This window comes from Meles meles, chromosome X, assembly GCF_922984935.1.
Source record: "Meles meles chromosome X, mMelMel3.1 paternal haplotype, whole genome shotgun sequence".
Classification (NCBI taxonomy): domain Eukaryota; kingdom Metazoa; phylum Chordata; class Mammalia; order Carnivora; family Mustelidae; genus Meles; species Meles meles.
This window is the reverse complement of record NC_060087.1, coordinates 39,321,455-39,342,676: the sequence shown is the minus strand read 5'-3', so window position 1 is coordinate 39,342,676 and position 21,222 is coordinate 39,321,455. Positions and strand designations below refer to the sequence as shown.

General features: G+C 40.9%; 1 protein-coding gene across 3 annotated transcripts in view; it reads left to right on the top strand.

Annotated features, from left to right (window-relative positions):
* EFHC2 (EF-hand domain containing 2) overlaps positions 1-21,222 on the top strand; it is a 186,729-nt gene that overhangs the window by 108,985 nt on the left and 56,522 nt on the right. For all 3 annotated transcript variants that reach the window (XM_045994580.1, XM_045994581.1, XM_045994582.1), the window contains 2 exons: positions 416-612; positions 3,992-4,122. In XM_045994580.1, coding sequence (XP_045850536.1) covers positions 416-612; positions 3,992-4,122 — 328 coding nt within the window. The remainder of the gene's footprint in view (positions 1-415; positions 613-3,991; positions 4,123-21,222) is intronic.

Here is a 21,222-nt window from a genome sequence, read left to right as displayed (position 1 = left end):
TCATCTGGGACAGATAGGTGGAAACAAACTCAAGTGGGGAATTTTCTACGTGGTACTGTTCAAACGTGCTCTGAAGCAGGGTTATCTTCCTAATGTCCCAGTTCTCCGTATGCTGCTGGGCATAGAGCAGGCACTTACTAAATGTTTATTTAGGTGTTTGGATTGGGAAGGAAGTAGACAGGGGAAAGAAAAGGCTGGAATGCCGTACCTCTCTTTTTTTTTCTTTACACATCCACCTAGGGAATCTGTTGTTCTCCTACTGTCTCATTCTCCCTTCAGGTCTGAGAAGAATAGGCAGTGTGAGCTCACAAGCTAAGCTGTATAGTCCGTGTTTGAGCAGGAAGGAACTCTAAAGGCAAGTTGTATGGTTCTTTGAAGAACAAAGGTTCTCATTAAGTTTTCTCTTTTTCTATAGGGATTACTGGCGGGAAGTTCTTGAAAAGAACTCGTGTTAAGAAGCCTGGGCAAGAGGTCTTTAAAAGTGAACTATCAGAATATATCAAGGCTGAGGAACTGTATATCGGAGCCAAAGTGAACGTGAATGGGTACCTGTTTCTTTTGCTCAATGCTGACAAGTACACATTAAACTACATGGAAAGGAACTCAGATAAGGTAAGCGGCCTGTGGCACTCTCCGCTTGCCCCTCCGCGCTCTGCAGTCTGTGTTTTTCTTTCTCTAGGCCTTTTCTTCTTCCTACCGGCCTTACATTGTGCATTCACACGCGTGGCCATGAATAATGGATCTGTGCAACTTGGCCACAGGTCCCGATCTCCTCTGTTGACACGCTGGGCCCTCTGGTGCCCAGCGGCACGGATGCCGGGCACAGGCAGGAGGCAGGCCCAGGGCTGAATCAAGTTTCCTGGCTTTTCTGCTGACGCTGACAATGTTTTCATAAAGAGATTCAGCGACTATAGGAAAGGAAGAAAATCTGGTGCCACACACTGCGCCGTCCCCGTTAATTGGCACAGGCCTACAAGGACGGCCAAGAACGGAACAAACAGAAGCCCCGAGGGAACCTGGTAGTTGCTGGGGTTGCAGCTTTCCAGAACAGGAGCTACCTGAGGCCTAGATAAGAATTCAAGGACAAATTGGAGTTTTTTTCATTTGAAACAAAATGGCAGCTGGGTACTGTCACTAAAAGTACTAGTATGGCAGTGCTGTTCTGGGAAAATAACACGTTGATGAATTCTTGATTTTGAGTGTGCAAATTCTTGATTGGTTTGGTGTGCAAACGTGTATATTTGAGGGACATTGCCTAATATTGAAAAATCTACCTAGAAACCATCTATTTTATTTTTTTAAAGATTTTGTTTGTTTACTTGAGAGAGAGAGAGCACTTGGGAGCACACAGAGGGAAAGGGAACACAGAGGCAGAGGGAGAAGCAGACTCCCCGCTGAGCAGAGAGCCCCACTTGGGGCTCCATCCCAGGAATCTGGGATCATGAGCCGAGCTGAAAACTGACGCTTAACTGACTGAGAGACCCAGGTGCCCCTAGAAACAATTTATTTTAGAAGTCTGCCTGTAAGGGGCTACCTTGGTGTCTCAGTCAGTTGAGCGTCTGCCTTTGGCTAGGGTCATGGTTCCAGCGTCCTGGGATGGAGTGCTGGGTCAGGCTCGCTGCTCAGCAGGGAGTCTGCTTCTCCCTCTCCTTCTGCCCTCCCCCTGTTCATGCTCTCTCTCAGATAAATTTTTAGAAATCTAAAAAAAAAAATCTGCCTGTAAATAATGTTTATGTGTCAATTATATCTGTATCTTTTTCTATATCTCTATACACAGTACCAATTCTCTTTCATTTATATGTAAAACACTCAGGGGTAAGTTGCTAAGATCAGTCTCTCTGTGTATATCCCATCACCCTTCTCTGTCTGGGGGCTCTGGGGCTGAATTCAATAAGCAAGGGACGTCCCGGGGAATGCATATGAAGCATAAATGAGGAAGGAGCAAGAGCAGGTGGGGAGCCTGAGGTGTAGGTCTGAACCCCCGACAAAGGAGAAGAAAAAGAAGGAGGTTGGGGCGCGAAAGTCCTCAGGACACAGTGCAGCTCTGAGAAAGCATCGGCCAGGCTGCTGGGGAGCCCGAGAACAAAGGCTGCCGCCTATAGATGTCCCATGTCAGGCAGCAGTGGGCCAGCTCCTACTGCTGCCTGACGTGGGACACCTATAGGTGGTGCCCCTGATGCAGTCATCGGGAGAAAATGGCCCCGGGCAGAGTGTGGCCAGAAGGTATGGCCGGTGGGGGCTCTCAGCTCTTCTCTGCGTTCCCTCTGGATTGTGGACCCTCGAAGCACCCTCCGGGGCTGCCACTCCCTTTCTCCATTTGCAGGGTTGGGACCTGGTGTTAGCATAAAACTGTGAACTGGTAGGCCTCCGAATTCAGGCAAAGGGGATCAATAATTGGGCAGTTAGATTTCTGGAGACAGCAGGCTCAGCTGGGAAACATGGCTCCACACTTCCTGGCTGAGAGGCCTTCGACATGTATTCTCCCTGAGCTCCACTTGCCTCAGCTTTACACGCTGACTCTTTCAGAGAGTTACCACGCAGAGGAAATGCCATCGTGCGTGTGAAATGCTTCACTCTGTGTGGCCCATAGCAAGTGCAGTCAGGGTACAATTTACAATAGCTGCTGTGAATGAGGACTCAGTTTTCAAATATAGGGCAAACCTATATGTTAACATACATATGTATATATAATGTGCATGTATGTATTTTATATATATATATATAAAAAACCTGCACATATTATATATAGGTATATATGTGTTCTAGATACATAGTTCTATATATGTATTGTTTGTACGTATATTATATACATATATTAATATAGCTTGAGTGTGTGGATATATGTATATATACATATATATTTGTAAGATATAAAGGGCTTTTCTCCTTTCAGAAAGGTAAAAGCAGGGTAGGACATTATCTGGTTTCAGCATCTCAAGTGAAAGCTGCATTATTTTAAAACTACCCTTAACAAGGACTTTCCGACACAGAGAAAGATTACTATACTCTTTGTTTTTTGTTAGTTAGTTTGTTTTTGTTTTTGCTTTTTTTTTTTTTTGAGCAGGACCCACTCCCTGAACTGGGCATGGAGCCTGACATGGGGCTTGATCTCACAACTCTGAGATCATGACCTGAGCCAAAATCAGGAGTTGGTCACTTAACTGACTGAGCCACCCAGGCGCCCCAAGATTAATATGTTCTTTAATATCTTTGCAAAAGGCCTAATAGATCGAATCATGGAAATAGATGAAAGGCAGTGCAGAAGGTGGGGAGGAAGGAGGGCTGCGATAAGTCACAAACCCCGTGGTGGAAAAAAGAGACCTTTATACTAAATTAACATCAATGTTTTGAATCTTTGTATTCAGTCTTCTCTCTCTCTCTCTCTCTTTTTTATTGACACTTAGCTGTAATTATTTAGAAGCTTACGCTTTACTGGATTGAGTAAGAAGTATTTTTAGAGTCAAAAACCTAATGACAGGGTAGGAGAAGACACCTGAGGGCTGCCAGAGAATGAATGTCAGGGGGTTGCAGTGCATGTAGATCTCCAACACCCGGCCATGCTCTGCTCAGTGCATTGTCTGACGGCCACTAGTCCCAGGGGGCCCACTAATAAGATCCAGAGAAAATGAGGGTCCACTTATCCAATCGTGAATCCCCAATCGCGCCATTAGGTTCTCCCAACCCATTGGGCCAACATCCAACAGTTCAGGGGACAAGGCCGAGGGATTGTTTTCTGATTCCTGTGGCTTGCTGTTCCTTAAGCTCATTTCTCTCTGATCTGGGCCTACGCCGATGTCACTCATTTTCCTAAAACTGCAACTGATGAGATTTAATTCTAGTTGCGTCTTCTCTGTGGTGCTCTCTGTGGAAAGCCATGCCCAGCCACCTTCGGGTTCAGAGCATGAAGTCTGTTCTCAGGCCATCAGAAAGATTGGGCTCCCTATTGCTCAGGCATGTTTTAATATCCTTCCTTTCCTTCCCCCTGCTTCAGTTTCCCATGAGCAACATTGAACTTATCCTACAAAAGCTGAAAGAAGAAGAATCAAAATCCAGAGAGCTCAAGCAGGTTCTTGCAGCAGCTGACTCTAGGCTCACGAAGATGGTGGATTACAATACATTCAGGTAAGCCAGATGCTGCCAGCAATAATCTGTTTTCCCTTCAAGACTGTCCAAAGAGCAAAAAAAGTTTCTTCCCTGGTGTTGCCTAACTAATTTACTACACGATTTTTATTAGGACTAGACATGTCTTTGTGTTTGTACTACTTTGTGATCAAGTTTGGCCCATTTCTAATAAAGTTTGTGCATTTGCATATAAAAGAAGCTTATAGGCAAGAACAGAAAGACAAAAGCATAGAAAGTCAGTTCTGTCCTCTTCTGAATCCTGGTATTGAAGGCTCCAGGGAATGCGGGAAAAGTGCATGGTGGTGGGAATGGGAGGAAAAAATGAAGCTAAGGGTCCCCCCCCCCCCGAGAAATCTGGGGAAAAAAGGAGAGACAGCTCCCTAGGAATGTGATCCAGTTGGAAAAGACAGTGAAAACTTAATCTGATTATCAGCGGAGAGGCAATTGGTATGCATCTGTGTGTAGGTGAGTTCACACACGTCGGTGTGTTTTGAAAAACATAAAAAGATGCACACATATCGGTGTGTTTTGCAAAACATAAAAGGACAAATCAAGGGGAAAGTAGATGACAGTAGTTAGAACTATAATAAATCATGAGCAATGAAGGTTTTGTCTAAGGTAGAGCTGAATTCTGGGATTGTCCAGTGGCTGACCTGGGCAGATTGCCAAACAGTGGAAACACAGGGAAATTCAAATTCAGGATCTAGTACAATTGTGAGACTTCTTAGCCTGAAAACAAAGTGAATAGCGCGTTCAGGAGGATGTAAATTAAATCATGGATGGGAGAACAAAGGGGACTTTCTCTTTACTGAGAATTCGGACTCCTGAAAACACTACTGGCCAAAAGCTGTATAAGAAACTTGGGGCGGTCAAGATACTGGCTGACCAGTGAGGAAGTGAGTCCGGGAGGGGGTGGAGGGTGTGTAGGAGGGGATATTTCCAGTTTTGTATCTGGAGTTGCCTATTCCATCCATACCTGGTGATCTGAGGCCACCATCAGGTCCAAAGTGTCCCCCAAACTCATTTGTTGTCTTAACAAAGCTGTTTTGTGTTTCCAGAATGTTCTTTTGAGAGAAGCAGTCAGGACATATTTTTACTGTTTAGAATTGCCAACCTTCTGGGATCAATAAGAATTTATAGCTCTTTGTTTTTGTTCATAGTCATACGCAGGTTCGTGGCCTTTGGAAAATAAAGGGAGAAGGAGGAAGGAGCAAAGGCATTTGCCCAGGCGGGGGACTAATGGAAAGCCATTAGGAGGAAAGAGATTTCCATCAGAAAGGAGGGAGTGGTTTTGCTTTTGTTATTTTGTGTCCTTTTACAAAAGCATCCATTCTCTCAACGCTCTAGCAAAGTCTGTTGGAAACACTTGAGGGAGTTTATGGGACTTTTTGGGAGGCACTTAGGCCCCGGGCAGGAGATCCAAGGAGGAAAAGTTGCCTGCAGATGGAGGCCCGACCCTAACCGTGGGTGGAAGAAAGGCCGCCAGGTCGTTTGACAGAGGATGGCCTCGAGGCACTACGTGCTTGGAAAAAACCAGCTCCTCCCCACACCCCCACCCCATCTTGAGGCCCTCTCCCGGCCAGGAATTCCTTACGATGGAAACCAGATCAGATCATGCCCAGCCTGCAAAACCCTTCCGGGGCTTGCCATCGTCCTTACAGTAAAATCCAGACGTTTCAGGGCCACCGGCTGAGTCCCGAGTGATGTGACTCTGTTTGTGTTTCCAGTATTAATCACTTCTTGTTCCCCAGCCTCGTCCTCTGGCCTCACTGGCTGCCACTCAGGGCAAATTCTAAGGCTCATCTTCAGTGACACTCTGCCCTAAGGGATTTCTTTCTGCTTCTCCTGCCATAAGTAGATGGCTCCCTGTCAGCCTTAGCCTTTTGCTGCCCTTTCACAGCACTTCGTACAACTTGCAGGTACTTGATTTACATAGTGGTCGTCTGGTGTGCGTGCGCCTGTGTGTCTTCTCCTTCCCAAGAGTCAGGGACCTCCGTGGTCCTGTTCATGGTTCGATTCCTGGCACCTACCTCTGGGCTCCGTGAAGGTCTTAGTTCCCCCGCGGAATGGCCAAGGGCTAGGATTATTCTTGGGGGTTCCAGTTTGGAGGTGGTGACATTGTCTTCATATGACAGGCCAATCCTCCCACCCTCTCAGTGTTTTCACGGGAGTGTGGTCATGGCCTGACCCTTGCCCACCCCCTCCCCTTATTTCCATCTTACTAGAGGAAGACTCTTACAGAAGTCCCCACTGATGGAGCCCTGACTCTGGGCGAGACAAGGTGTTGAGTGCAGTTCATCCGCTACCCACGGGTAGCCCCTGCTAATTTGATTACTCGCCCGGACCCACAGTTGGCTCCAGTCAGGTACCCTAGATGTTTGTCAAATCATTTCACGAGTGACTCTGTTTCTCAGGACTGTTCAGTCGCCAGGTCCACAGCAAACAAGCAAATAATTGATTGCCTTGCCCTGGGGAAGGGCGGTCTCTCTCTGACTGGAGGGGAGTCAGGGAGAGCTAGGCCTGACCTGCATGAGAGAAGGGACTGGAGCAATTCTGCCTGCCTGCACCTCACTTTCGCCCATGTCACGGTCTCTATGGCCCTTTCTAGTCACTGACATTGTGAAGCTCTTGGAATGTTGGTTTATAAATACACTTGTAAAATATTCCCCTTTGCAAATTGTGCATTGCAGGAGTAGGCAGGCAGAGACAGGACTGAGGCTAGTAGGCCTCTGTGGCCCTGAGCCTCTCCCCTACTTACATACCTGGCACTGTGAGCGCACACCTGGGGACTCAGGGCCCTGACCTTTTACTGGGGGAGCAGTCCAAGCCCCAGGCATTTCCTTACCCTTCTTCTCAGAGATTTGTGCCTCTCTCAGGGAAACCAGGAGAGTGGGAGGTAATCCGCAGCTTCCGCAGAAGATGCCACGCCTGATAACAGATGAATGGATTCATGCGTGGGCCTTCTTGCGATAATTGCCTCATAAATAGCCTGAAGGAATGAGGGGACAGGTAGAAACCGGTGGGCAGGAAATGTTTCTCTTCTGCCTTGTGGGGGTCTCTAGTTCTGTCTTTTCACGTCTGTCAGGTCACCTGATGGGAGTTGCTGATTGTGACCCAGGAGAGCACAGAGAGCCTTCCTCAGACTCTCAGGGGCCTCCCAGGCAGACCTCAGCAGGGAGTTGGGCAGGGACTAGGCTTGGCAGGGCCAGTGTTTTGTGCAATCGGGAACATGGCAAGATGCGGCTTCCCCCTGTGGGCCCTGGATTCTGAACCATAGGCTGCAGCATCAGCGAGGGCCCGGCCCCATGCCAGGGAAGATGTGATTAGTTCCTCTCTGGCTACCTCCCCAAGCCTTGAGCTACCCCTTGGAGATGACACCTATCCCAGGAATCCTGTGCATATTTTGGTTTTCTGCGTACTCACCTTTTCTCCCCACCAGGACTGAGCTCCCAGAGGGCAAGGCCCCTGCCCTGTTTACCCTTCCTGTGTCTTTCCCAGCTACTTCTTGGACCTATGAACATCCATGTAATAAATGCCTTAGAAGATTTAGAGTCTCAAGAAAGTTTTTTTCTCGGGGCATCTGGGTGGCTCAGTGGGTTAAGCCGCTGCCTTCGGCTCAGGTCATGATCTCAGGGTCCTGGGATCAAGTCCCACATCAGGCTCTCTGCTCAGTGGGGAGCCTGCTTCCCTCTCTCTCTGCCTGCCTCTCTGCTACTTGTGATCTCTCTCTGTCAAATAAACAAATAAAATCTTAAAAAAAAAAAAAGATTTTAAAGAAAGTTTTTTTCTCTTATAAAATTCAAATTCTTCCTAAGAGAATTAGTACAATAGAAATAAGATCTGATTCTGGACTTGCTGACCTGAATCCAAATCTCAGTTCTAACATTGGTCTGCTTGGCAGCAGTAAGTTGCTGAACAGTGTTTTCACCTGTAAAATGGGGATAATAATACCCACGGTATTAGAAAAGTTATGATGCATAAATATGATAATATATAGAAAGTTCTTATTATAGCACACTGTGGACACTAGAAAGTGAAAACCCTTTATCCCGATAGTTGCCACTTCATGTCACCAAAAATAGTAATAGAAATCTATGGCTTATTTTCTGTATTTCAGTGAAGTTACAGATTTATCTATGATGAGGTCATTGAAAACATTCTTTAGGGGCACCTGGGTGGCACAGTCAGTTAAGCATCTGACTGGTTTCAGCTCAGGTCCTGATCTCAGAAGGATCGTGAGATGGAGCCTCACGTCACGCTCCACACTTAGCACGATGTCTGCTTAAGATTGTCTCTCCTCTGTCCCTCCCACTCGTGCACTCTATTTCTCTCTCAAATAAATAAATAAATAAATCTTTTTTTAAAATTCTTTAATAAATGAGGTTGGAAGAAACTCTTAAAAGCCTTGGAGGCCATGAAGGTGGAAAATAAACATCTTCATTGGTGGACTGAGTTTGCAAAACATTGTTATAATCCACCCCATTACTGTCCTTTACTTCAAGGAAGAAGAATATAAATTTAGTGCTTAGAACATTGTAATGATCTCATTCTGATTTATCTCAGACAATTATCTCTCCCTTTATGTGGTTTTGCTCTATCTTTATTCAAACCGCTCTGTGTTGTTATGGGTGTTTTTATTGTAAGTCTAACATCTTTTAAGTCTATGAATCTGTACGAACAAAAGCAGAAACTAAGATGTAATCCAAAAGCACTGAAACATCTATTCTCATCATGAACTAAATAGACACTCTGACAGTGTTCATAGAATATCTTTGAGATGGCAGCCTTGGCATACATTTTTTGAAAACAGCATTTTGAACCTTCGTAACAGCATGAAATATAAATAAGGTGATGTCATAGAAAAAACACTGGCCCGGGAATCAAAAAGACCAGGATCTTTGATTTGATTCTGTCACTGCCAGATGGTATTCTTTGTATTGGTGAAGCCTTAGTTTTAACAAAGAGAACTGTCTCTGGCTAGCTAAACAAAAAAGGAATTTATTAAAAGGCTCCTGGGTGGTTCATAGTATCATTGGAGGGCTCAAGAAATAAGCCTGAAACTAAATTCTAGGAACAGTGCCCAGAAGTGGGCTGTAGAACTTGTCTGATGGGAAAATGGCCTCTGTTACCACTGCACCACCCGTGACTCAACGCTCTATTTGCGCTGCTTCCAAGAACTCCATCTTACCACAGTCATCACCACCACCGCTTCTGGCATGCTTGCGTCCTGTGCTGCTGTGGAAAACTGGATCCCTCTGCCACCAAACATGGTCTATGCCTCGCTGGTTTCCCCTGTTAATCCCTCCCAAGTCAAAGTCTTTTACAAACTTCCCTGACTGGTGGAGCTTGGGTCACCCGCATGTTTCCAACTGCAAGGAAGACTGGGTCCTGCAGGTTGAACTCTGACTTCCATATCGAGTGACAGGGAGTATAATGTGGAACTTCCCCCAGAATGGAAGGAGAATTTAAAAGGTACACTTTGGGGGCACCTGGGTGGCTCAGTGGGTTAAGCCTCTGCCTTTGGCTTAGGTCATGATCCCAGGGTCCTGGGATCCAGCCCCGCAGCAGGCTCTCTGCCTCTCTCTCTCTGCCTGCCTCTCTGCTTACTTGTGATCTCTCTCTCTCTGTCAAAATAAATAAATAAGATATTTTTTAAAAATAAAATAAAAAATAAAAGGTACGCTTTGCATTTGCCATGATAGCAAATCCAAGGCAAGACAAGCCAGAGAACATAAAGTGTGGACATAGGGACTAAACTTCTTGTCTGTAACCAAACCAAGCAAAACACTTGCCTAGTCCTAGCACTTTGTAAATACTCTTCTGACCCACCAAACAGCTAAACAAAATACGAAGCCCTTGCCTGTCATCTGCTACTCTTGGGATCTCTGACACACCTTTCTGAGTTTAAATTGCCTTAAATGAAGGTATTGGATTAGCTTCAGGGAAGTTTCTAGATTGGAAGCTAGCAGTTGTGATTAGTTTGGCCTTTGTTTAATGTTGTTTAAAATTAGGAGTTCAAACAAAAGTCTTTATATCTAGCGCTTCTTGAAAAATAGACGAGTCTACATTTCCTCATGGTACCTATCAATTGGGAGAGAGTGGTAGCTCTCCTTTTCAGATACAACCTGTTCTCAGTTTCTTTCAAGTTTCTTCAATTCCTTATTGTCTTACACCTTCTCACATTTTTCTTATCAGTGTACCCTAGTAAGTGCTTGACTATATAACCCTTGAATTAGATCACTATAATGTCCCTTCGAACCATAAAATTCCATTATTTTGTTACCCTAGGTATAGTGGAAATAGGCATTTAGGAACCACTGTATTAATATCCCAAAATAGAACTGAACAGTGATTTTTTTAAGGGAGAAAGCACATGAATGGGGGTGGGAGAGCAGGGGAAGAAGGAGAGAGAGAATTTTAAGCAGGCTCCACACTCAGCACAGAGTCCAATGTGGGACTTGATCTCCTGACCCCGAGATCATGACCTGAGCCAAAGTGAAGAGTAGGCCACTTAACCAACTGAGCCACTCAGGCGTCCCAGAGCACTGAAGACTGATTTTTAAATTAGAGCCCAGATATGATTGTATACCTAAAAATCCAAAAGACTAAATTTAAAAGTGGTTAGAACTGTTAAGAGTATTCAGGAAAGTAACTAAACACTAGATGATTACACAAAAAGCAGTATTTTGACTTTGTACCAGTAATAACCAGTTAGGAAATATTATGCAAGGGGGAATACTATTTGCTATAGCAACAAAAATTATGAAATACTTGGGAAGAAATACTGAACAAGAAAGTTTAAGATTAAATACAATTTCAAAGCTTTATTGTATCTCTGAATGAACAATAACATTGTTATAAAAATTATAATGTGTGCAAATTAATCTGTAGATTGGAAGTAGTTCCAATCAGAATTACAATGTGGGTTTTTGTTGTTGTTAGATTTGGTATTGTTTTGCAAGGTTAAGGGTGAGAAATTGGCTCATGGATTATGAAGTACCTCAGGAAAATTAAAGGATTGAGAAAATGTTGAAAAAGTAGAATATTAATGTCTAGATACTAGACTTTATATAATTTGTAGATATTTGAAAACATAACATACTACAGTAGGGAAATATAGTAGAGGAAACCCAAATATCAGTAAAATACAGTATAGAACCCATAAAAGACCCATTCTTATGGGTTTTGTTGTAAGATATGGAGAACTTTCAAATCAGTGAAGATAAAATGGATTAATAAAGGCTTCAGTGACAATTGATTGGGAAACATTTAATATGTTTTTCTTTTGTGGTAGGGTACACTTTGCAAAAACCATAAAGGAGAAGTTGGCTGTATTGACTACAGGAAAATTTTTATGTTTCTCTATAGCAAAAGTTTCAATAAGAACACTTAAAAGGTGAGGGACAGGCTGAGAGAAAATACTAGTAGCTAGTATAAGATCCAAGGAATTAACATTATGGATTTACGAAAATCTATAAAATCAGCAGACAAAAACGGGTTAAGGACAAAAATAGCCAATTCACAGAAGGAATACCAGTAGCTTTTAAACCCATGAAAAGATGACTAATTACACTACACACTGAAACAACAATGAGATATAAATGCCACCTATATTACTGGCATTGTTTTAAAGAAGAATATAACTGACGCCAGGTGAGCCTGTAGGTTAACTGATACTCTCATTTTCTCTTGATAGAGGAGTTTAAATTGGCTCAGCATTTTGGAGGACAGTTGGCAGTTTCTGGCTAATGTTTAGAAACTTTTACCTGGTAATTACACTCCCAGAAGGGTTTTATCCAGAAAAAACTTAACGAGTGGATCATAACAGAGCTCTGTGTGTGTGTGTGTGTGTGTGTGTGCGTGCGCATGCACATGCTGTGTTAATTTAAGGCTACTGTTTAATGAGGTAGATCAAATATGTGTACCTTAAGAAATATTCAGTCTATCAGTGAGGAATGGCTAAGTAATGCTGCAATAACAACCAATCCCCCCAAATCTCGGGAATTAAATCAGTAAAGGTTTATTTCTTGCTCACTATACATCCATCATGGTTGTTGGGGGAACTGTGTTCATAGTAGTCACTCAGGGACTGAGGCTAACAAAACAGCCACTACGTTGAATGCTGCTGATCACTGTGCCAGAGAGAGAACTTTGGAGGGTCCAGACCAACAAATTTTCAGCTGGGCAGAAATATGTATCATTTACACTCAGCGCAGTGACCAGTCCTCGCCACATGGCCCCTACCCATGTATTCACAAGGAAGAGAGGAAATCAGATATTGGTGAACACTAATGGTTACCATGTATATGTTGTGCTGTTTTCTAGAGGAAGTAAAATTCAAAAGACCGTTTAATATGATCCTATTTATGAAAATATTGAAAGGTTATGTGTACATGTATATTTATATAAATACTTCAAGGACTGTATATCCTTTGAAGGGATCCTAGCAGACTATACATCAAACAGTTTAAAATAGAGCATGCCTCATTCTTTGATTCACATATATATTTTTTAACAATGAGCAGTTTAGAAAATTTAAAAAATAAAACAACAAATAAAACCCCAACAAATAACCCAAAAATCCTGGGCAGAAAGCACTGAACATTTTTTATTTCTTGCTTCAATTTCCGGAAAGAACTAATGGCAAAGGCGGGCAGAATGTGCTGAGCAAAAGTCAAGAGGCTCAGAATTATAGAGCGTGGGTATGAGCTGTTTCCCTTGAGGCTCTACTCTGAGTATTGATTAGAGCTGAAGAACTTTAATGTGCTTACTTAAAATGCTTGGGTTGCAGGCCCAATTTTATATTGCAGGTCAGAATATTTATATTCTATCACAGGCTAACAAAACTCTAGAGTTTTACAATTAAATTTTGGGATGGAGTAATTTTTATAATTTTCAAATTCTTATCAAATTAGCAATGAATTAGCCCATTTATCCCCCCCCCCCAGCCTTTTAGGAAAATGTTAAAACTTTCAGAAAATTTGAAGGGATTGAAGAGTAAACATTCATCTACCCACTGTTTAGGTGTGTCAGTAATGTTTTACTATATTTGCTTTATCATAGAGCTCTCCATTCATACATCCCTCTGTCCATCCATTAATGCATCTTAATTTTGGTGCATTTCAAAGAAAGTCAGGGACATCAGTTAACTTCCCTCTAAATATGTCAGCGTGCTTAATATTTATTTACATGTTTTTTCTTTTCACAGGAAATTTATGTTTAGTAAAATGCATAAACCTTTAGTGTACATTAAATGAGGGGGGTTTTACTTTTTTTTAAAATTAAACTTTTATTTTCATTCCACTACTGTTAATGCATAGTGCTCTATTAGTTTCAGGTATATGATAGAGTGATCCAACACTTCCATACATCACCCCGTGGTCATGACAAGTGCCCTCCTTCATCCCCATCCCCAATTTCACCCAACCCCCCACCTCTGGTAACCATCAGTTTGTTCTCTATAGCTAAGAGTCTCTTTCTTGGTTTGCTTCTCTCTCTTTTTCCTTTGCTCATTTGTTTTGCTTCTCAAATTCCACATATGAGTGAATTCATATGGTATTGTCTTTCTCTGACTGCCTTAGTTCACTTAGTATTCTTTAGCTCCATCCATGTCTTTGCAGATGACAAGATTTTATTCCTTTTTATAGATGAATAATAGTCCATTGTATTTGTATACCACATTTTCTTTAGCAGCAAATCTATCAGTTGGCACTTGAGCTAATTTCCATAACTTGGCTATCATAGATAACCCTACAATAAATAAAGGGTTGCATATATTCCTTTGAACTAGTGTTTTGGTGTTTCGGGGGTGAATACCCAGTGGTGCAAAACAGGATCCTTAGGGTGATTGGATTTCTTTTTGAGGAAACCCCATTCTGTTTCCCACAGTGGCTGAGTGATGTCGAGCATCTTTAGAAGACGAGCACCATAGAAGAACCGACTATGTAATTGTGGGTTTATTCCTGGGTTTTTGGTTCACTTTCATTGATCTGTGTGTCTGTTTTTGTGCCAGCACCATATTGTCTTGATGACTACAGCTTTATAATACAATGTGAAGTCTGGAATTGTGATACCTCCAGCTTTGTTATTCTTGTTCAAGATTGCTTTGACTATTTGGGGTCTTTTGTGGTTCCGTACAAACTTTAGGATTGTTTCTTCCAGTTCTGAGAAAAATGCTGTTGGTGTTTGATAAGGGTTGCATTAAATATGTAGATTGCTTTGGGTAATATAGCCATTTTAACAATATTTGTTCTTCCAGTTCATGAGCATAGAATGTCTTTCCATTTCTTTGTGTCATATTCAGTGTCTCTCATCAGTGTTTATTTTTTAGTTTTCAGAATACAGAACTTTCCCCTGTTGGTCAAGTTTATTCCTAAGTACTTGATTATTTTTGATGCACTTATAAATGGGATTGTTTTCTTATTTTCTCTTTCTGCTGCTTCACTTTTAGTATATATAAATTCAACAGATTTCTGTATGTTCATTTTATATCCTGCAAATTTGCTAAATTTATGAATCGGTTCTAGTAGTTTTTTGGTAGCGTCTTTAGGGTTTTCTACATAGAGTATCATGTCATCTGCGAATAATGGAAGTTTTACTTCTTCCTTATCAATTTGGATACCTCTTATTTGTTGTTGTTGTTGCCTGATTGCTGAGACTAGGACTTCCAGTACTTTGTTGAATTAAAGTGGTGAGGGTAGAGTAGACATCCTTGTCTTGTTCTTGACCTTAGGGGAAAAGCTCTTAGATTTTTTTCAATTGAGTATGATGTTTGTTGTGGGTTTTTCATTTAAGCCCTTTATTACATTAAGATATGTTCCCTGTAAATCTACTTTGTTGAGGGTTTTTTATCATGAATGGATGTTGTACTTTGTCAAATGCTTTTCCTACATCTATTAGAATGATCATATGGTTTTTATTCTTTCTCTTATTGATGTGATATATCACAATGATTCATGCATATTGAACCACCCTTGCATCCCAGGAGTAAATCCCACTTGATCATGGTGACTAATTTTCTTTACTATATTGTTGGATTTGGTTTGCTAGTATTTTCTTGAGGATTTTTGCATCTATGTTCATCAGAGATGTTGGCCTATAATTCGCTTTTTTTGTGATGTCTTTATCTGGTTTTGATATCAAGGTTTGCTGGCCTCGGAATAAATGTGGAAGTTTTCCTTCCTTTTCTACTTTGTGGAATAGTTTGAGAACAATAGGTATTAAGTCCTCTTTACATGTTTGGTAGAATTTGTCTTTGAAGCCATCTGGCCCTGTATCTTTGTTTGTTGGGAGTTTTCTGATTACGGAGTCAATTTCCTTGCTAGGAATCAGTCTGTTCAAATTTTCTATTTCTTCCTGTTTCACTTTTTATTTTTTTAAGATTTTATTTATTTGACAGAGAGTGAGAGCACAAGCAGGAGGAGTGGCAGAGGCAGAGGGAGAAGCAGGCTCCCCACTGAGCAGAGAGACCCATGCAGGACTCGATCCCAGGACCCTGGGATCATGACCTGAGGGAAAGGCAGATGCTTAACCAACTGAGCCACCCAGGTGCCCCGTTTCAGTTTTTAATCCATTCTAGGAATTTACCCATTTCATCTAGCTTGTCTAATTTGTTGCCATATAATTTTTCATAATATCCTCTTATAATTGTATTTCTGTGGTGTTGGTGGTTATTTTTCCTCTCTCATTTGTGATTTTGTTTGCTTTCTTTCTTTCTCTCTCTTTTTTAATAAGTCTGGCTAAAGGTTTACCAATTTTACTGATTTTTTTCAAAGAACTAGCTCCTGGTTTCATTGATCTGTTCTATTTATTTATTGATTTATTTGGTTTCTATATCAGTATTTCTGCTCTAATTTTTACTGTTTCCTTCCTCCTGCTGATTTGGGGTTTGGTTTACTCTTCTTTTTCTATCTCCTTTACATGTAAGATTAGGTTTCTTACTTGAGATTTTTTTTTTTCTTGCTTCTTGAGGTAGGCCTGGATTGCTTTAAATTTCTCTTAGAACCACTTTTGTTGCATCCTGAAGATTTTGGACCATTGCATTTTAATTCTCACTTGTTTCCATGTGATTTTTTATTTCTTCTTTAATTTCTTGGTTGACCCATTCAGTGTTTACTAACATGTTATTTAACCTCCATGTATCTGTGGTCTTTCCAGATTTTTTTCTTGTAGTTGATTTCTAGCTTCATAGCATTGTGATCAGAGAAGTTACATCCTATGACTTTGATCTTTTTGAATTTGTTGAGACTTGTTTTGTGGCCCAATATGTGATCCATTCTGGAGAGTGTTCCGTGGGCACTTGAAAGGAATGTGTATTCTTCTGTTTTAGGATGGAATGTTCTGAATATATCTGTGAAATCCATCAGGTCCAGTGTGTCATTGAAAGTCACTGTTTTCTTGTTGATTTTCTGTTTGGATGATTTGTCCATCAATGTAAGTGAGGTGTTTAAAGTCTGCTGCTGTTGTATTACTGTTGATTTGTTCCTTTATTTTTTAACTGTTTTTTTTTGTATTTGGGTACTCCCATGTTGGGTGTATAAATGTTTACAATTGTCGTATCTTCTTGTTGGGATCGTCCCCTTTATTATTATGTAGTATCCTTCTTTTTCTCTGTTTTAGTATTTGTTTTAAAGTTTATTTTGTCCAGAGCACCTGGGTGGCTCAGTCAGTTAAGCATCTGCCTTCAGCTCAGGTCATGATGCCGGGATCCTGGGATCAAGTCCTGCATCCAGTTCCCCACTTAGCGGGGAGTTGGCTTCTCCCTCTGCCTCTTTCTCTCCCCCCTGCTGATGCACTCACACTCTCTCTCTCTCTCAAATAAATAAACAAAAATCTGTAAAAAAAAAAAAAAAAGTAAAGTCTATTTTGCCCAATAAAAGTATTGCTACCTTGGCTTTCTTTTGACATCCATTTGCATGTGACAAATGTTTTTCCACCCCCTTACTTTCAACCTGAATGTGTCTTTAGGTCTGAAATGAGTTTCTTGTCAACAGAAGTTGACAAGATGGGTCTTGGTTTTTTTGTTTGTTTGTTTTTTTGTTTTTTTATCCATTCTGACACCCTATGTCTTTTGATTGGAGCATTTAGCCCATTTACATCAAAGTAGCTATTGATAGACCTGTATTTGCTGTCACTTTTTTACTTGTTTTATGGTTGTTTTTGTAGTTTTTCTCTGATCCTTTCTTGTCTTTCCCTCTTTCGTGGTTTGTTGGCTTTCTTTAGTGATATGCTTGGATTCCTTTCTCTTTATTCTTTGCATATCTATTTCTGGTTTTGATTTTACCATTTGGTTTGTGTATAACATCTTCTGCATGAAACAGTCCGTACTAAGTTGATGGGCACTTCAGTTTGAACCCAATCTTTCCTCATCTCATTCCCACCACAGGTATGTGGTATCATGTTTTACATCCTTATTTTGTGAATCCCTTGACTGATTTTTACAGATATACTTATTTTTCCTGCTTTTGTGTTGTCTGGTTTTCACACTCTCATTTTTAGTCTTTCCTTTCTGCTCAAAGAGTCTCCTTTAATGTTTCTTGTAGGGCTGATTTAGTGGCCATGAACTCCTTTCATTTTTGGTTATCTGAGAAACTCTTTCTCTCTCTTATTCTGAATGATACCCTTGCTGGGTAGACTACTTTTGGCTGCAGATTTTTCCCTTTCAGCACTTTATCATTGTTATTTTTAATATAAACTCTGTCCCCATCATGGGGCTCAAACTCATGACCCTGAGATCAAGTGTTGCATGCTCTACTGACTGAACTAGCCAGCTGCCCCACTTTGAATACATCATGCCACTTTCTTTCAGCCTGCTAAGTTTCTGCTAAAAAAAAATGTGCTGATAGTGGCGCCTTGGTGGCTCAGTAGTTTAAGCCTCTGCTTTCGGCTCAGGTCATGATCTCAGGGTCCTGGGATCGAGCCCCACATCGGGCTGTCTGCTCAGTGGGAACTTCTTCCCCCACCTCCTCTGTCTGCCCCTTTTCCTGCTTGTGATCTCTGTCTGTCAAATAAATAAATAAATAAATAAATAAATAAATAAAATCTTTTTAAAAAAAACGTGCTGATAGCCTTATTGGGGTTTCCCTCATATGTAACTGTCGTCTTTTCTCTTACTACTTTAAAATTTTTTTTCCTTTATCCATACTTTTTGCCATTTTGCATTTTTGCCGTTTTGGTGTGGACCTCCTTAGATTGATTTTGTTGCAGAAATCTCTGTGCCTCCTAGATCTGGATATCTGTGTCCTTCCTCCAGATTATAGGGAAGTTTTCAGTTATTACTTCTTAAAATAAATTTTCTGCCCCCTTTCTTCTTCTGGGGTGCCTATAATCATTTTCTGAGTTTTGACAAATGCATAGAATATTAACATCACCCCAGAAAGTTTCCTCATGCCCCAACCCAGTCAATCCCTTCCCACATCCTCCATTCAAAAAGCAAGCACTGTTCTGATTTCTTTCCCACATTTTTTTTTCCTACTCTAGAATTCCATATAAATGGAATTACACTGTGTGTTTTCTTTGTTGACTTCTCTCATTCAGTATGATTTTGGGATTCATCCATATTATTGAGCGTATCGGTATTCATTCCTTTATGTTACCAAGCAGTAGCCCATTGTATGAATATACCACCGTTTGTTTGTTCTTTCCCTTGCTGATGGATACCTTACCTGGGTTATATCTAGTTTTTGGCTAATCTAAATAAACTTGTATTGAACTTTCTTTTTTTTTAAGATTTTTATTTAATTATTTGACACAGAGAGAGAGAGAGAGATCACAAGTAGGCAGAGCAGCAGGCAGAGAGAGAGGGGGAAGCAGGCTCCCTGCTGAGCAGAGAGCCTGACATGGGGCTTGATCCCAGGACCCTGAGAACATGACCTGAGCCAAAGGCAGAGGCTTAACCACTGAGCCACCCAGGTGCCCCTTGAACTTTCTTATACAAATATTTTGCTGACATACATATTTTTATTTCTCCTGGTTATATACCTAGGTATGGAATTGTTACGTCATAAGTATATATTTAGTTTAAGAAACTGCCACACCTTTTACCAAAGTAGTTGGACCAGTTTACATTTCCCCTAACAATGCACAAGGAGTCTGTTGCTTCACAGCCTTGCCAGCATTTGGTTAATTAAATTTTAATTGAATTTAATAGGTGTTTTCCAGAGAACCCAGGATATTGAGCACTTTTTTCTGGTATGTGTGCCTTTTTGGTGAAGTATCTTTTCTAATTTTTTGCATTTTTGTTGGCTGTTTGGTGGTACATTTTTGAGTTGTATTTCTTTGCTACCAGTCATTTGTCAGATACATGTTTTGCAATACTTCTTTCCCAGTTACTGCCTTGTCTATTCGCTTTCTCAGTGGTGTCTTTTGATGAGTACTATTTATTTTTTCAGTTTTGATGAAGTCCAAATTGTCAATGTAGTCTTTTATGGCTTTCTGTAATATGATTAAGGTATCTTTGGCTACCTCAGAATCACCAATATACTATGCTATGTTTTCCTTTAATGGCTTTATTATTCTAGTTTTCACTTTCAAGTTTTTGATTTCTCTCTCAATTCTGTATATGGTATGGGGCAAACATGAAGGATTACTTAAATTTTTAAAATGCTTCTTTGAAATTCTTATATTATGGACCAGAATATTGTTCTTTCCCTTGCTGATGGATACCTTACCTGGGTTATATCTAGTTTTTGGCTAATCTAAATAAACTTGTATCGAACTTTCTTTAAACTACTTTAAAGTAGATAATAACTCTAGAGCTTTAAAATATAATTTTAAAATGAAAGAGTTTTTATAATTTTAACATTCTTGTTAAATTAATGACAGTGTTTTACCTGTTCATTTTCTTTTCTTATTCTGGGGCATAGTTTTGACCATTAAAATTGCAGATCCTCTTTTGCAAAAGAAGCTGAAATGATTTTTAAATTTTTCTTTTATAGTTTTCAACAATTTCCTCACATAATATGTTCTCACTTCTTTTTTTAATTTTAAGAGATTTTATTCATTCAAGAAAGAGAGAGAGACAGAGCACAAGCAGGGGAAGAGACAGAAGGAGAAGCAGACTCCTTACTGAGCTGGGAGCCTGATCTGGGGTTCGATCCCAGAACCTGGAGACTGTGACCTGCGCAGAAGGCAGACACTTAACTATCTGAGTCACGCAGGGGCCCCACATTCCTACTTCTTGAGAATTGAAGTATTTCAATAAATTAATATCTCAGTTAACTAAGTAATGCTAGATACCAATGATCACATTAACCGATGGAATCTGTAGACTATGCACATACAGCAGATCTGCACCAGCATGTCTCATCCAATATATTTAACTACAGTGTGAACTTGGTACTCCTTCCGCTGAGAGGTGGGGTCATTTCCCCTGGATCTTGAGTGGTCTTGTGATCCACTTGTAATCAATAGAATGTGAGAGAATTGATACATGTAACTTCTGAGGCCAGGTCACAAAAGATGATGGTGCAGCCTCTACACTGTCTGCTGACCCTTGCTTTTAAAGCCCTGGCCCACCTTGAGGCTGCCATGTGATAAAGCCCCAGCTACATGGAGAAACCATGTAGAGGTAGTAATTTAAATGACAACCCAAACTGAGATCTCAGGTCATAGTTCTTGACGTGGATTGGACTTGTGAGCAAAAACCTTCTCATAAGTCAAGCTTCCAGTTATAGAATCTTCCAGGTTGAATTCCCATACATTCCCCATGTCCTGTCTGAATTCCTGAGCCCCCAAATCTATGAACATAACAAAATGGTTGTCTTAAGCTGTTAATTTTTAAGGTAATTTGTTAAATAGCACTACTAACAGAAGCACCATACACCAACACGTTCCAGGGAATTAGAGCACTGAAAATATATTGTCCTCAAATTACGTATTAAATTTTTAATTATTTAAGAGACGAGTTGATAGCCTATAGTGCCTCAGAGTCATGGCTTTCCACGTCTTTAATTGGAGAGATAGAAAAACCTTGTGCCACATCTTGGAAGTTGTTCTTAAGAAAACGTCTCCACATCTGATTAGAATGCAAAATATGCCCCCCCCCGACCCCTGCCAAAAGATTCTGTGTACTTGTATCCTCTACCTGGAAGAATAGTGAAC